The sequence below is a fragment of the Coptis chinensis genome, chromosome 7, assembly GCF_015680905.1.
Source record: "Coptis chinensis isolate HL-2020 chromosome 7, ASM1568090v1, whole genome shotgun sequence".
Lineage (NCBI taxonomy): Eukaryota > Viridiplantae > Streptophyta > Magnoliopsida > Ranunculales > Ranunculaceae > Coptis > Coptis chinensis.
This window is the reverse complement of record NC_141462.1, coordinates 29,316,195-29,330,638: the sequence shown is the minus strand read 5'-3', so window position 1 is coordinate 29,330,638 and position 14,444 is coordinate 29,316,195. Positions and strand designations below refer to the sequence as shown.

The following is a 14,444-nucleotide window of genomic DNA, read 5'->3' as shown; positions in this document are numbered from 1 at the left end:
TGCTCTGATACCATAAACAAAAACGAGAATACTGAAAAATGAATCTTTATTTCATTCTATGATTCTTCTGTACATTCAATTTCCTATATATATAGTACAATGTTCTAAAATAGTTACATAGTTGTTACAAACTGTTGAGGTGTCATTCTTTGATTGGTGCTGACTTTTCTTCACATGCCTTATTACAATTAACTTTTGTGGATTCACTGCCTCTCTGACTCACCATTCTGATCATGAGAGTGTTCACTCTCAAAATGGTGAGGAAAGTGAGGAAGAAGTTGATTCGGAGGAACTTTATTCCAAATTGTTGAATAAAAGTGTTGAGCTGTTTAAAATTAATTAAGAATAATTGACTACTAAACTTTGTGTTAGTGAGTCGAACAATGATTTGTTGAAACTTGATGCTAAAAAATCTGGTCTCTGTAGAATAAAACTTTTGGAACTTGAACTTGAGAACGAAATGCATAGACTTCTTCTTTTCTCAAAAGGATCAGAAAAGTTAGATAAGACGTTGAGGGTAGGGAGACCTGATGGCAACAAGTGAGGTCTTGGATACATGTGCCAATCCTTTTCTTTCTCTATTGCTCCGCATCAACACAGCATACTACTATGTTATCTAATCAGACAGGAAGAAGTACCTGTGCCTCTTTGCATAACTGGTTTGACAGGCCTTAGCTGAGACTCTGAGAGTATTACTTAAACCATGACAGGCCCTGGTTTCAATATCAGACATGGGTGAAGGTGCTGTCTAGCTTCCGGACTGGTAATATCATTTGGTCATTGACATCATCATATCCTGTACTGTAAATGACATGGAGATTATACACTGTAGTATATTCCTCAATTAACAGTTTAACACTTGCAAATAAGTTTTAACCTTAATCTGAAACCAAACATCGGCACCCAAAAAACAATCTCCGTTCTCTCTTAAAAGCTAACCAACACAGTTTCACACATTTGGATTATTAGCACCAGTAGTAGTTAATTCCTCAAAAGGTTACATAAGATAAATAGACAACAATTTCATGACAATTGGTTCTAACGAATATAACAAATATGTATTTAACAAGAGTCAAATTTGCTATTCAGATTTTTCACTTGTCCGCTACCCCTATGATCCACTATTTGCCTCATATTCCTCATCAAAGTCCAGCCCTTTCAAAACCAAATTTGTTTTATACAAAACAGCATCAAAATTGGTATTACTGAAAAAGTTTTAAGGAATTCATTCTAATAATTGAACGAAAAATAGCTTTTGTAGGAGAACACAACGCCTGAATATGCCACCACAGCTTCAATATTATTTATCCATGCAATGGGTCAACGTAAGAAATGCCTCAGTGTACACTCTTTAAATACATATCCATCCACCGCCTCATACTCTCAACCTGAACCTAATAGGTGAAAGCACTAATACGGTTGACAATAAATCAAAAAGGCTTAAAAAGGATGGAGACTCGTTTCTAATCCTCGAGCTCAATGATCTTCACAACAGATGCATCACCTACTTTCTGGCAAACGACAACACGGTCATGTGACTTTACCACGCCAGATGCCTTGCCATGATCAAGAGCTACTTTCAGAACAGACTCATTTGTGGCACTTGTGGACTCGGCCTGTAAAACAATTATAATTAGCAACACACTATGTAAAATTTCTTTCATAAAATAAAGATTTTCCCAAAGTTCTTGTACAATAGTTTCATGATTATCACTTATAAGTTCTAGTGATCTATTCAACTTGGAATTGCTACTCCTTCCTTGGGAGCATGGGTAAGACACAACAGAAGTGAAATAAAAAACTAATCTAACACAGAACCCAACAACTGAACCATCTGACACCTCATTGAGAACCATCATAATTTAACAAGGAACATATTCAGTAACTAAGAATAACATAGGAAGAAACTTACAGGGTGGCGAGGATCTGCAAGCATAGGGAAAAGACCTCTAATCAAAAGTGATTGCCTCGCCTGCTCATTCGAACAAAAGGAAGAATTTGCTTTTGTTAATAGAGAATGAAAAATGTTGCATACATGATACATCACAAGATTTCATTCAATGGTAATTAGTAACACAAAAACAAATTTACTTTATGTCATGCACTCTTACATACAAATATGGATTATACAGGAGTGTTCACAAAACCTGACTAACCAAACCAAACCGGACGGTTTTGATGAGATTTTTTTTAAGGTTTTGATGGTTTCTATCACTCCTGGTTCGGCTCACAGTTCTTAAACACCAAAATCAAACAAGTTCGGATCAAATAAACCGAACCAAATCAAATCAGGCTTGTTACTCAAGGTTATTAAGTTACAAATAAAACCCATTTAGTTGAAAGTTTAAACCCCCAAAAATCTGTTTCAACCGTTGGATGGTCAAATATTACACAAAACCCTAAAGTACTCTCACTCTGTCTTAACTCAACCTCACTCTAGTCTCTCTCACTGGCTGCTCCTACCATCAGTTTTCTCCACTCATAGAGGCTTCTGATCTCAGTAAAAAGACTCTTTAAGCTCGTCTTCAAGTATTTAGGTTCCTATTCTATTAGACTATTAATTGGTGGCAATTTAATTATGTAAGCAAATGCAAACAGTATGTGTTCTTTTGGCTGGATTGAAGATGAACAAGGTTTGCTTTTCAATCTGTAACAAAAAAAGTTCGTAGTTCTATGATTCTGATGTTCAATGAAGTTCATTTTAATGTGTTCCAAATCGATCTCAAGCATATTTGCATTTTCCTTTCAAAATGTTTCAGATTCAGTTCAAGTTTATGGTTTTACTCTTTTACTGTCAAAATCAGAACTGATAATCTTATTAAATTCATATACCCTACAGATCTAAATCTAGAATGAAGTTTTCAAAGAAAAAAAAACTGGAAGTGGAGTTTGAAATCTGTATTGTTGTCATTCACAAACAGAAAAACCATCGTTCACAAACTGTATTACAGTTCAGCTTACACTCAATTCATAGTTATCCGATTTGGTTTTGGTCCCAATTTTTCTAGAACCATGGACACCACTATTATACACCATGTAACATGGACGCACCATATTTAAAAAATAATCAATGTCAGACACGTATCCACGTGTCCATATTGGACACATTGTATGTAATATACCTCAATTTTTTATATTTCGCCGTGTCAGACACTTCGGATACAGATACGGATATGGACACACATGTCCGTGTCAATGTAACTTAGGTATTTATACACTTATATAAGTAGTTTTCATTCGTAGAGACATGCAAATAAAGCAGGTGGACAAATATAGTATTAGCCAGCAGAAAGTACCTCAAAGGCACCAGTGAAACTCCATTTCAGTTGATTTGTTTTGAGTCGTGGGATAACAACCGATAGAACAGGCATATTTGGTCTATACTTGGCAATCAATCTGCATTCAAGAATATTCAGACATAAGTAGGTGAAACTGGCACTCAATAGTAGCGGTGTAAGCAAAGAGAAGTGACCATTTAAAATTCCTAAAAAGTGATTCTTTTTATTCACTCGTAACAGCTTCAAAAATGTGGTACCTTGCAGCTCTTCCAGATGAAGTGAAGACGATAATAACAGATGCCTTTACTTTAATTGCTGCCCGCACCTAATTTTCATGATTACAAAATTTGTACAAAATTCATAACTATTTGCGAAAAATACAAACTGATAATTAATTTACTGAGCCAGTTGCCAATAAAGACAACCATAGAAGATGAAAGAGACACTGAGCAGGAACTTAAAATGAGAAATTACCGCAGAGGAAGCGATGGCCTCTAAATGGGTCATTGGCTCCCCTACATATTTTACAGTCTTCTTGAAGTACATGTCCTGGTGAAAAACCTTCTCAGCCTGCAATAGTTTCACAAAAAAAAATAACGTAAATCTATGTCTTGCCTTCTTTCATTTCATTTGATTTCAAATCAGCAATTCAAAGAATTAATCAATCAAAGCAAACAAAAGCTATTAAGAACTTTTGCTTACCTCAGCACAGATTTTACCAACAATTGAAATGGTCTCAACAGGATATTGTCCTCGCAACGTTTCAGCACCTAGAAGAATAGCATCACAACCTGCACCAGTTGAAAAGATAACCACAAAATCAGCTTTCAAATAAAAAATCAGCCAAATCCTTGAGAAGATAAAAGATACCTACACCTCCTCAACCATTAAAAAGTCTCAAAAGTACAACAAATTCACTCTAATTAAGACACATGAGTTAAGGAAAACACATATTTCACGAGTTTAGACAGTCGGATCTCTTATGAGGATAAATATATAATCATATGAGACCATGTCAGTAAATTTATCAATAAGGCAATCAAGTTCCCTGCAAGAAAAGTTAATTACTGCAAGAGAAATTTCTCTCAACTAAAGACTTAAACCATTCTCTACACACCATCCCTCCTGTAAACACCCACAGAATTATCCGGAGCATTCCCAGACACTATCATGTTGTCTAGTTGTATTCTGTATTTGAAAATGGGTTTTATTTGATGTCTGATATATGCAAAAACCCATCATCCAAAGTAATACATATGTTCCTGTAAGGGTAGGAAATCTGGGTACCAGAGCAACAAATTAATTTTCCATTATTATTATTTTTTTCTTTAATTTTGTTTGTTTTAGTTATGACAAGTTAAAAAGAAAACAAGTACCATCCAATACAGCATTGGCAACATCAGTAGCTTCTGCACGAGTTGGTCTCAAGTTATCAGTCATGCTGTCCACAACTCGGGTTACCACTGCCGGCTTTCCAGCCATGTTACATTTGTAAACAGCAGCCTTTTGAAATAAGAACAAAAAAAAAAAAAAAAAAGAAGGCAATCACCAAAATGGTCTGAAATGATTCCAAAATATTATCATAGTCTGATATGGTAAAACATTAGTAACATAAATAAGAAACTAGTCGAACTACAAATGATGTTTCCCAGCACAAGACAAGTTCCAAATAAAATGTTTGTATTGAGACTTGAAACAGGGTTTAGCTATTCCCAAGCCATTGGACTTTAAATACAGTCATTGTTGGCACAGTGGCAAATATTGGTGGGTCAAAAAGGAGAGAAGGTAGAAACTCAAATGTCCAGAGACATGCAACCCCATCTCTTGTGTGCAACTCTGCCTTCACTATATAAGCCAAAACATACAATCTGCCTTCATAGTTTCATGCCTTTGAGTAACACTATAAGCATATCATACCACCACTTGATTAAGGTCAACCACAACATATCTACAGCACTCCTTCAATAATTACTATTACAGGCGCTGTTACAGGATCACACACAGGATCACACACTAAACACCCAGAAGCTGAACACGTGGCATGCCACACCCTAACAGAATGTGTGTGAATGTCTATAGATGCCAATGTGCTTGACACTAGAATTTTCTTATGAGTTCACAAAGATCAAAGTGTTTGACATTCTGTACCTTTGTCAACACCGACGACAACCATGACCATTACATGTGCCAACTTAATATAGTTCGCCGGAAGCAACATCCAGCATGATGGGCATCCAGGCAGGAAAGTATTTTGTTGAACAAAGTCTATATACTAACAAAAGTCAGTCTCCCCTCTAAAATGACAAAAAACACTTCGGATCTTCTCTGACACCCTCTAAAACATTAAATCCAGTACCTATCACAATCTCTACAGGAAATCATGGGCATAAAACTGAATCTTGATATATTTAACATGCATGCCAAGTTTCCAACACTGATGAGTCCTAACATTTCTCAAGTGCTGAACATGGAAGGCAAAATTTATTATTTTCCATGTACGGCACGGTGAAAGTTGGAGGATACGTACATGTTGATTAATACCTACTTGAACACATCCCAAAATCCTATTGGACACTAGAATCAAGGTATGTTTCGGAATAGTGATTCTTATGTGCAGCACCACATCCATTAAATCCTCCTTGGCTGCATTCCATCAAGTTTCAAACCATCTTCCTCTCGTTTGTATCGGTAAAACAATTTCTATGTCAAAATTTGGCGCAAAGGTCACAAAAGAACCCAATATCAAGTGAGTTACATTAAAGTTGTATTAGTGTCCTGTCACCCCCAAGATTATCGAATCTCAATCCCCAGATAATTTACAGCCTTTCACTTAAAAATGGAAAAGAACCCTGCATCATGCATGGCCACAGTTGATAGAATCATCAAACCTTGAAGCCCGATGATGTATTACCCTCTATTCTTTGAATACATTCACATTACAACTTCCTGTAATTGACTGGCCAACCCCCCCATGTCAGATACATACCTCTAAACTGAAATATTGGTATCAATCTAACGTTGCATTTTTCATCACAAGGAAGAGAGGGAAACATGACCCTTGCATCATAATGGCGATATTACGAAAGGATAGTACCCTCTCCCTAGACTTTGGCTTTCAAAAGATTTTTAACAAAATTAATCAGAAGTTTGGTTAATTTTTTTTAATTGCGTTATCCTTCAGATGCTCCGTATTCCTCCTACAGAATGAGATATCCTTGTATCAATCAACATGATTTCTTCTTGAGCTCAGCATGTGTGTTTGTGTGTGTATTGAAATCATGGTTTACAGTTTACACCATGCCAGCCTTATTAGCTTATTAACCAACCGTCTCCAGCACTTTAAAATATTTAGAAACGCAGGATAACTTTCACCTAAGGTTGAACATATCATACTTTTGAATCAAACAAATATGGCTACAGACTGCATATACAAGTACAATACAGTATACACTATACAGGTTTTATAAAATCACATGCGTACGAAGACGGTCTTTAGAGAATAGACGAGCACAGAGATAAGTAGATAACAGTACTGAACTATTAGTTATCCACAAGTGTAAGACCCTTACCTTCTCAGGAGGAAGATCTATTCCAAGATTACCACGAGAAAGAATAATGCCATCGGCTTCTTGTAAGATCTCATCAAAATGCTTTAATCCCTGGAAGAAATTGCAATTTATTAAAGTACAGCATTTACTTTATGAACTAAAAGACGAGAATTTACTTCATAGACTACAACTACAAGACAATCCTCAAGAGTCAGGAGATGCAGCTTAGATTTATAAACAAAAATCAGAGCTGGAAAGAATATTATTCTCACAACAACTCACCTCTTCATTTTCAATCTTTGCAAGAATTTGAGTTTGACTGAGGTCTCCTAATGTAGAAAGAAACTCCCTGGCCTACATAATAAGAAACAGATGCTCATTATACTATATGTCAGTCAAAAATATATATGGTTATGGCATCAGATGTAACTTTGAAACAGCTAAGGAAGAACCCAGTTAAGCTGATGTCTAAGTTCATCACAAAATAGTGAAAAGAGCAAGGAAAAATATACAAGTTCTTACCTGGCGGACATCTTCTGCATGACGGGTAAATGATAATGAGAGAAAGTCAATGTTGTTCTTCACACCCCATTTACTTATGACCTGAAATTATTGTTTACAGTTGGATATATCAAGAAAAGTACTCAAAGATGAAACCTTAGGCAGAAAGGTTAAAAGTCTAAATGATAAAGAACCATGTTTATAGATGTTTGTGCTTGTGTCATACTTAAGAGATGCCCGTTTCATAATATATTATAGATATACAGTACATAGCCAAAATGCAGACATGTAAATATTGTATGATTTTAACTGTAGAATTAATTTTCCACCATGTCACATTGACACGGATACGTATCGGCGTCCGACACGGATAGAAACTGTCTGATACTATATGAAGTCGGACACAGGGACAAAGCTAATCAAAAAGAAAACTATTACTATTCTTTAGTTACACAACTAAATTTTGGGCTCAGGACTGACACAAGTGTCTGTGTGTTTATGTGTACGGCAAATATTTTCTTAAAAATATGAAGTGTCCATGTTACTTAGCACTCTTCCAGTAGTAATTACTTTTAACTATGAATGTTAGTACATTTTCGCAGATATTTAAGATCCAGAACTCTAAATAAAAGTATAAAGTATACACCATCTCCAGACCAAAACACAATCCTGATCATGGTTGTCCAGCGGGGAAAATTCTGCTCAAAACGTTATGACTTATCATTGTATTAAGGAAATAGGCTGACACTTACATCTTTATCTTTGTCAGTTAAGGTTGGCAGATCAATATGAATTTGAGAGACATGCAAAGTGAACAATGATCCTGTCAAAGTAGCAGTATTCTTTATCTCACAAACGACATCGTCCCCTTTTATCTCAGATACCTGCGCATATATTTGTGATGTACATAAGAAACTCATATTCCAAAACTAGTACACAAATGATCGTCATTCCTAACATAATTAAGAATATAATGATGTTTCAGATTGACTTAAAGGGCAGCCACATAATCAAGCATCCTCTTCCATTTTGCAAGCTGAAATGGAAAAGAGGACGTCTCTGACGGGCAACTTCATCTTTATAGATAACTATCGCTGTTTCTCAAGTTCAGGATATCTTGGAACAACATTTCTGAAGCCACTCTCCAACCAAAATCTTACCTCTAGCCAAACTGATGTAGTTTCGCTTCCTGTAAACAGATATTGACCAAGAAAAATGGTATCTCCCTTCTTCACTGCCTGAAAAACAACAATTACTCCAAATTACACCAAAGAAAAGAATTACACTTTTAATAGAAACTTTATTGATGTTTTATCAAAACAGAACTAAAGTTGGATTGACATATAAACTTGTAGTGCAATATAGAGTTAAGTTCTAATCAATTCTATAAAAAAAAATGGCGATAGCTACTCAACTGTCATTGTTGATCGAAAGAGAGGCTTTCATATACAAAACACTTTGTAAGTGCAATATCTGACTTATCTACCTAACCTATCCTTCGTGCTTAAAAACCTTATGTTCCAAGAGTATCATAATAACCAATGAGAATTAATTACTCGCCTTTGCCAGTCCATCAAAGTTAATAGGAAGCAACTCTGACGTAGCCTTTTGGTCTCGATTTGGAGTTAGAACAACAAGACCATCAGCTACAAGCGATATAGCATCCTCAGCGACATTCACAACCTGCAATTCAGGTCCCACTGTATCCAGCATGACCTGATAGCAAAACAAAAATCAGTGTCTCACTCTCCTAATCATACATAAACTATAGTTTCACAAGGGTCTATTTACCGCGCAGAGCTTCCTAGTACTCTTAACAGCTAGCTTCAAATTTGCCAAAGTCTCTTGATGATACTCAGGGTCTCCCCAAGAGAAATCAAAACGCGCAACTACAACAATAACAATATGAAATAAATAAAGCAGTAAAGTTCGAATCTTTAATACATGAAACCAACAATATAATCATACCAGACATCCCAGCTTTAAGACAACCAGAAATCACTTCCACAGATCTAGATTTCGGTCCAAGAGTCCCAACAATTTTTGTCATTGCAGGGAAAAAATTCTGCACAAGCAATATTATTTTGTATAAAAACATGAATCAGTAAACAATATAAAAAAGAAAAAAAACAATTATTTTACGGGTTTAGAAGATTCGAGGATGGAAGCCATCCTGATTGGTTCTTCCAGAAGTATGTGTGATGCATGCATGTTTCCAAGCTTTGATCAAACAGACAAAAAAGGGTTTTATGTTTTATGAGAGAGAGAGAGAGAGAGGTTTTAGTTTTTTATACGGTTGTAAAATTTGAGAAAGAAAGAAAGAAAGAAGAATATATTCTATTCTCGCAGTTTATTTCTAGAAGGACATTATGGGGAAACTAGCTTTATTTGTAAACGTGTGCACCAAGATAGTCCTAGTAGGTCCCACCTCAGATGTTCTGTATGGCATTAAAAGATCTTCTTCTCGTGGGTTTTTAACATTTTATGGTCTCCAAACCAAGATATGGAGTTATTGTAATTAAAGGGTAACACCGTAACAGGCTACATGCCAATTCGATTTCCTCGTGTGGGCGCAACCGTCACCCTTGACAAAAAATTAAATAGTTGTACAGCTGTACTAACAGACCAACAACGTGACCAGTTCAATATTGCTGGATCATTAATAACACTAGTTTTTAGCACGCCATGTCAAACAAAACTTAATGAAGAGTGAAAACATAATTTGCTTAACACCTTTTTTATTTGGTAACCAACTTGGGAGGGAAATTGATGTACTGTTTGTAATTGTGTTTATGGTTGCTAAATTTTCTTGTTGAGGGAATGAACTTAACATTTAAAAAAAGATATAGGTAAGCGTCTTGCTCTTCAATATTGTATACCTGAATTTTGCAAGTTAACTAACACAATTTATTCAAATTGTAAGAAACATAAAGCTTCTCGTCGAGTAAAAACCATAGTGTCATATACGATAGAAATCATAATATTATTCTATTACGATTTTTGTATTTCATTATTCAGACTTTTTGTAACATAATCTCCTTACTGGTTATGTTTGGTTTGCTAATGCATGGAGTACTGCACTATCGTCTACAAGAAATGCTTAAATTTGACGAAGCCCTGCTTCTTTAAGAATCTGTTCAGAACTGAAAGAGGTCTTCTCGATTAAGCAGGCAATTTTATGGGCATATTCACAACAAAGTTAACTTCTTAATGGCTCTGTTTTGGGAAGAGTTATATTTAGTTTGAAAAACTGTAAATTCTATTGAGCAACAAATATGCGGAAGACAATAGTTTATGAAAATTTTCATTGATTTTGTTAATGATAAAATGGAAATTTTCCATTACTAAGCCGGGATCACCATATATATCTGTAAACGGTTTTCCAATTTGTTTTGCTTATTTCACAAAAATAAAATAGAAAAATATGTACAAAAAGAAAGAGATGGGAGACCTCATACTACACGATCTTGAAGATGTGGTGATCTTTGGTCCAATATCATCTATAAATCTGCATCTTGAGCCTTGCAGATTGGGCACCGGTTCTTGACGCAGCGACCAGCGATTGATCTGAGACCAAATGATAATGATGATCGACCGCAAGTTGCCCATCTCATCTCCCTCAAATACTCTTCCCCGCAACAACCAACATTAATAAATTTCAAGGATTGAAGTTTCAAAGACAATCTTGATTCCATTACAGATGGAATCAAACAGTTCCTGATTCGATCACTGCAATCTTGGTATACTATTGGAATTAAGTTACTACCTACACTAATAAGCACCTCAAAAGAACTCCCAAAATCCCATACAAACACTACCAAAATCCACTTTATGATGATTGAGGTTTGAACTTGTTATTCGGGTTACGGTTAAGAAGTACCGTGCGACAAACACTACATTTGGCATCATCACCTCTGTCCCGATCCACGAAGTTTGGAGGCACAGGCATATAAAAGCTCCTTTTCGGCGGTTTGAGAATTTTTTTTCTTCCGTAAGGCTGTCTGGCCGACAAGTACCCATCTTCTCACCTAGTGCTAACAATTCTGTTATAGCAATAAGCATATATAAGAAAATCACTACTCTGAAATCTTAGATTAAATATTTTATACATAGAATTTAGATCATAAATAGGACGCATAATGCCTCATTTAAGGAAGCAGGATTTGACACTACAATTAAAAAATTCCTTCATAGAAAGCTCCACGAAATATTATTAGAAAAAGAGAACTAATGAAAAATGAAAGGGAAAGAAAAAAGAAAAAAGTAAGGGAATATGATCTGCAAAAATCCACAACTATTAAGAAAAATAACAAACCTCATACGACATGTTGTCAATGTCAAGTCTCATATCCCGATGCTGATCACGAAAACCAAGACCACTCAAGAACAAATTTGTCTCCAAAACCAATAATTGCTGCATTAGGTAAAAGAAGCTCAGAGAAAGATCTCAAGAAGAGGAGAAAAGCACAAAGACAAACAACCTCATATGTGAGCTCCTCATCTTATTCGATCCTTTCCAATGCCAAACAATACACGCAAAATGCAAAATATAGCTTGAGTTAAAATTCCAAGTCAAGTCACAAACAACAATTTTCTGCTCTACCAATTAGACCATTCCCCCAGGCAGGGTTTAGATTTGATCAATTACAATGATACCTCTGCAATTCCATCCATATTATAGTGTTGATAGAATTTACTTGGTGTATAATTTGAACTCCATAAAGATGTATATTCAGCTTACTCGCAGAAGTTCATGTAAAGGGAAACACAATCCTATAAAGAAAGCAGACAGGCTAGGCTTACACAATCCTATAAAGAAAGCAGACAGGCTAGGCTTGTACATGTACAACCCCTAATGCTATTCCAGGTATTGTGACTGAAGATTCTGCTATGTTAGTAGCTAATATAACCTGTGATAAAAGTAAAATCCATTAGAGAATTTCTTCATAACCAGTGAAGTGGTTCATAATTTTTCAAAAGTTTCTAGAGTTATGAGCCCCTGCGGCAAGATTCCTCTAAGGTTTGATAAGAATCTAACGGGAAAAGGCTGCCCCAAATCTTGCTTATAATGATTCTGCAATAATTGCAGCATATATAATATGGCAGTCAACGGACTGGATAAATATTAGGCAAGTGTGGTTCTAGGTCTTACAAAGGTACTAAAGTAGTAAAGTGTTTGTAAGAACTCAAAGATAGCATCCAAAACCAATCCAATTACAACCCAATCGAAAGCATTTATTGTGTGCAAACATATCTTCTTTCAAGTAAACAATTGTCCAGGACCTACCTCTATTTGTAGTGGGCCTAATCAAACTTCAAGGAGAGAAAGAATGGTTTACTCAGAACCTCTCTGTTAATTTGGTTGGTGTCTGTTAACCAGCTTAAAACGATCTAGTAAATGCTTTGCATCATCACCATAACTTTGGTCTCTTAATAATTCTATTTCATGATTTTCCTACATGTTCTGTACTCATATAGTTTCTAGCCATGAATTCTAGGAGGTGGAATACTTAGGAATATAATGATAAAATGATCTGGTCTAAGTTGCACTTTTCTTGCTAGTGTCCATAATGATGAAAATGTCCAACATCACAAGCTGCATTCATTGATGATGAAAGGAATGAATTAATAACTCCAGTAGAAAACAAAGGCAATCTTAAATATTACCAGCTTCCTGTCGTCTATCAATAAAACAAAACTACTTCTTATATATATATAGGAAGAACTCATATAGACATATGCATTAAAGAACTCATATATATAGAAAAGCTTACCAGAAAGATACCATATACTAATTACTAAACTTTCTTAACTAAAAAAAAAATACTATAATTCTAAGAGTATATTGAATTCTATACAATAAAAAAGAAACTTGATGAGAATCTCCAATGGTGCATTCTGCATATGGTATATACTATGTGCTGTGGGATCTCCTATGGTGCTAGCTGCTCATTTGTAGTATAAAGCAACAACTAAACACGACGATGTCAAGAGTGATTGAAGAGTTTTTATTCCTTGAAAATGTTATAGAGATGCTACATATGAAGTTAAAAATAACAGACATAAGAGATGCGAAAGCATGAGAAATACCTTTGGTTACGCGTTCAAGCTCAGCTCAACGACTCAAGAGAATAATGAACAAAATGGAAGGGGACTGTGTGAAGTATTTTGTTTTTGTTAAAGAATATATCCATACTCATTTACTATCAAGACCACACTCAAACACCCTAAACTTGTGCCATCACATACACACAAACACACAAATATATGTCGAAGGAGAGACTTTCAAGGGAACGATGGAGATATCTTCAACTTCTCTCTGAATGTCCATGAAAAATGGGAGTGACTCGTTCTATCTTCATAACATATATGCATACTAAATGAGCAAGGCATACTGACCTATGAATACTAACATTAAAACTAATCACAAAAAGAAGACATGTTTAAAAAAAAAAAAAAAAATTGGGAATTCAACAGTTCATTATATAATACTAAAGTATCACCAATTGACACGTGAGAAATGCTGCGGTAGCTCAAATATATCTAGATCACTTAAAGAAAAAAAAAAGATTTAGTGCTTGAACAATACGTTGCCGAACATTTTTAACACATTCGTATATTGAATCATTAGTTCAAGTAGTAATGCAACTAAGGATGCCTTTGTGCCCACATAGTAGCCATAGGTGAGGGAAGTGAAGAATGCATATCCAAACAGCAATAGTTAAATGTTATTAGTGGTGGAAAGATTATTTTTTTTCCATTAGTACATTTTTTTTACCAGTGCTGAAATCAGATCTGAGCTCTTCAATCCAGTATGAACCGCTATCTACAGCCCAATATATTATTAGCATCAGTAAGTGCAGATTATTTTGTTCTCTAAATATGCAGTTTGTGGCGGGTGATATTTGTGGCTGATGCTAGTGGGAGCATGACATTGAAACAAATGCAGAATGCAAAAGGTGTAGCGCTTCAATTGCTCGCAAAGAGCTATACATGCAGAGATCAGGTGAATCCAAATTATCAATACGAATATATGATCAATAAATCTATAAAGAAAGTAGCAGTATTCTCCATGCTTATACTGCCAAAAGGGGTATGTATTTTGACTTTATTTGGT

The 14,444-nt window shown here is 35.4% G+C and overlaps 1 protein-coding gene across 1 annotated transcript; it reads right to left on the bottom strand.

The window, feature by feature from the left end:
* Positions 1 to 1,277: 1,277 nt before the first annotated feature.
* On the bottom strand, positions 1,278 to 9,646 carry LOC147487019 (pyruvate kinase 1, cytosolic). The gene is made up of 16 exons (XM_086570375.1): positions 9,470 to 9,646; positions 9,296 to 9,392; positions 9,119 to 9,216; positions 8,884 to 9,043; positions 8,488 to 8,561; positions 8,080 to 8,211; positions 7,349 to 7,429; positions 7,109 to 7,180; positions 6,847 to 6,937; positions 4,655 to 4,798; positions 3,981 to 4,069; positions 3,753 to 3,848; positions 3,536 to 3,603; positions 3,297 to 3,396; positions 1,913 to 1,972; positions 1,278 to 1,616 (listed from the first exon to the last, which is right to left on the bottom strand). The coding sequence occupies exons 1-16, from the start codon at positions 9,536 to 9,538 to the stop codon at positions 1,464 to 1,466; spliced, it is 1,584 nt and encodes a 527-aa protein (XP_086426501.1). The 5' UTR covers positions 9,539 to 9,646; the 3' UTR covers positions 1,278 to 1,463.
* Positions 9,647 to 14,444: the final 4,798 nt, after the last annotated feature.

Bases quoted from the DNA above. Each gene is read 5' to 3' on its own strand.
- LOC147487019 (XM_086570375.1), bottom strand. From the start codon at position 9,538: ATGCATGCATCACACATACTTCTGGAAGAACCAATCAGGATGGCTTCC. The intron at 9,217-9,295 runs GTATGATTATAT...TTATTGTTGTAG, and splicing joins TCTTAAAGCTGGGATGTCTG to TTGCGCGTTTTGATTTCTCT. The intron at 7,430-8,079 runs GTAAGTGTCAGC...CAATAATTTCAG, and splicing joins TAACTGACAAAGATAAAGAT to GTCATAAGTAAATGGGGTGT.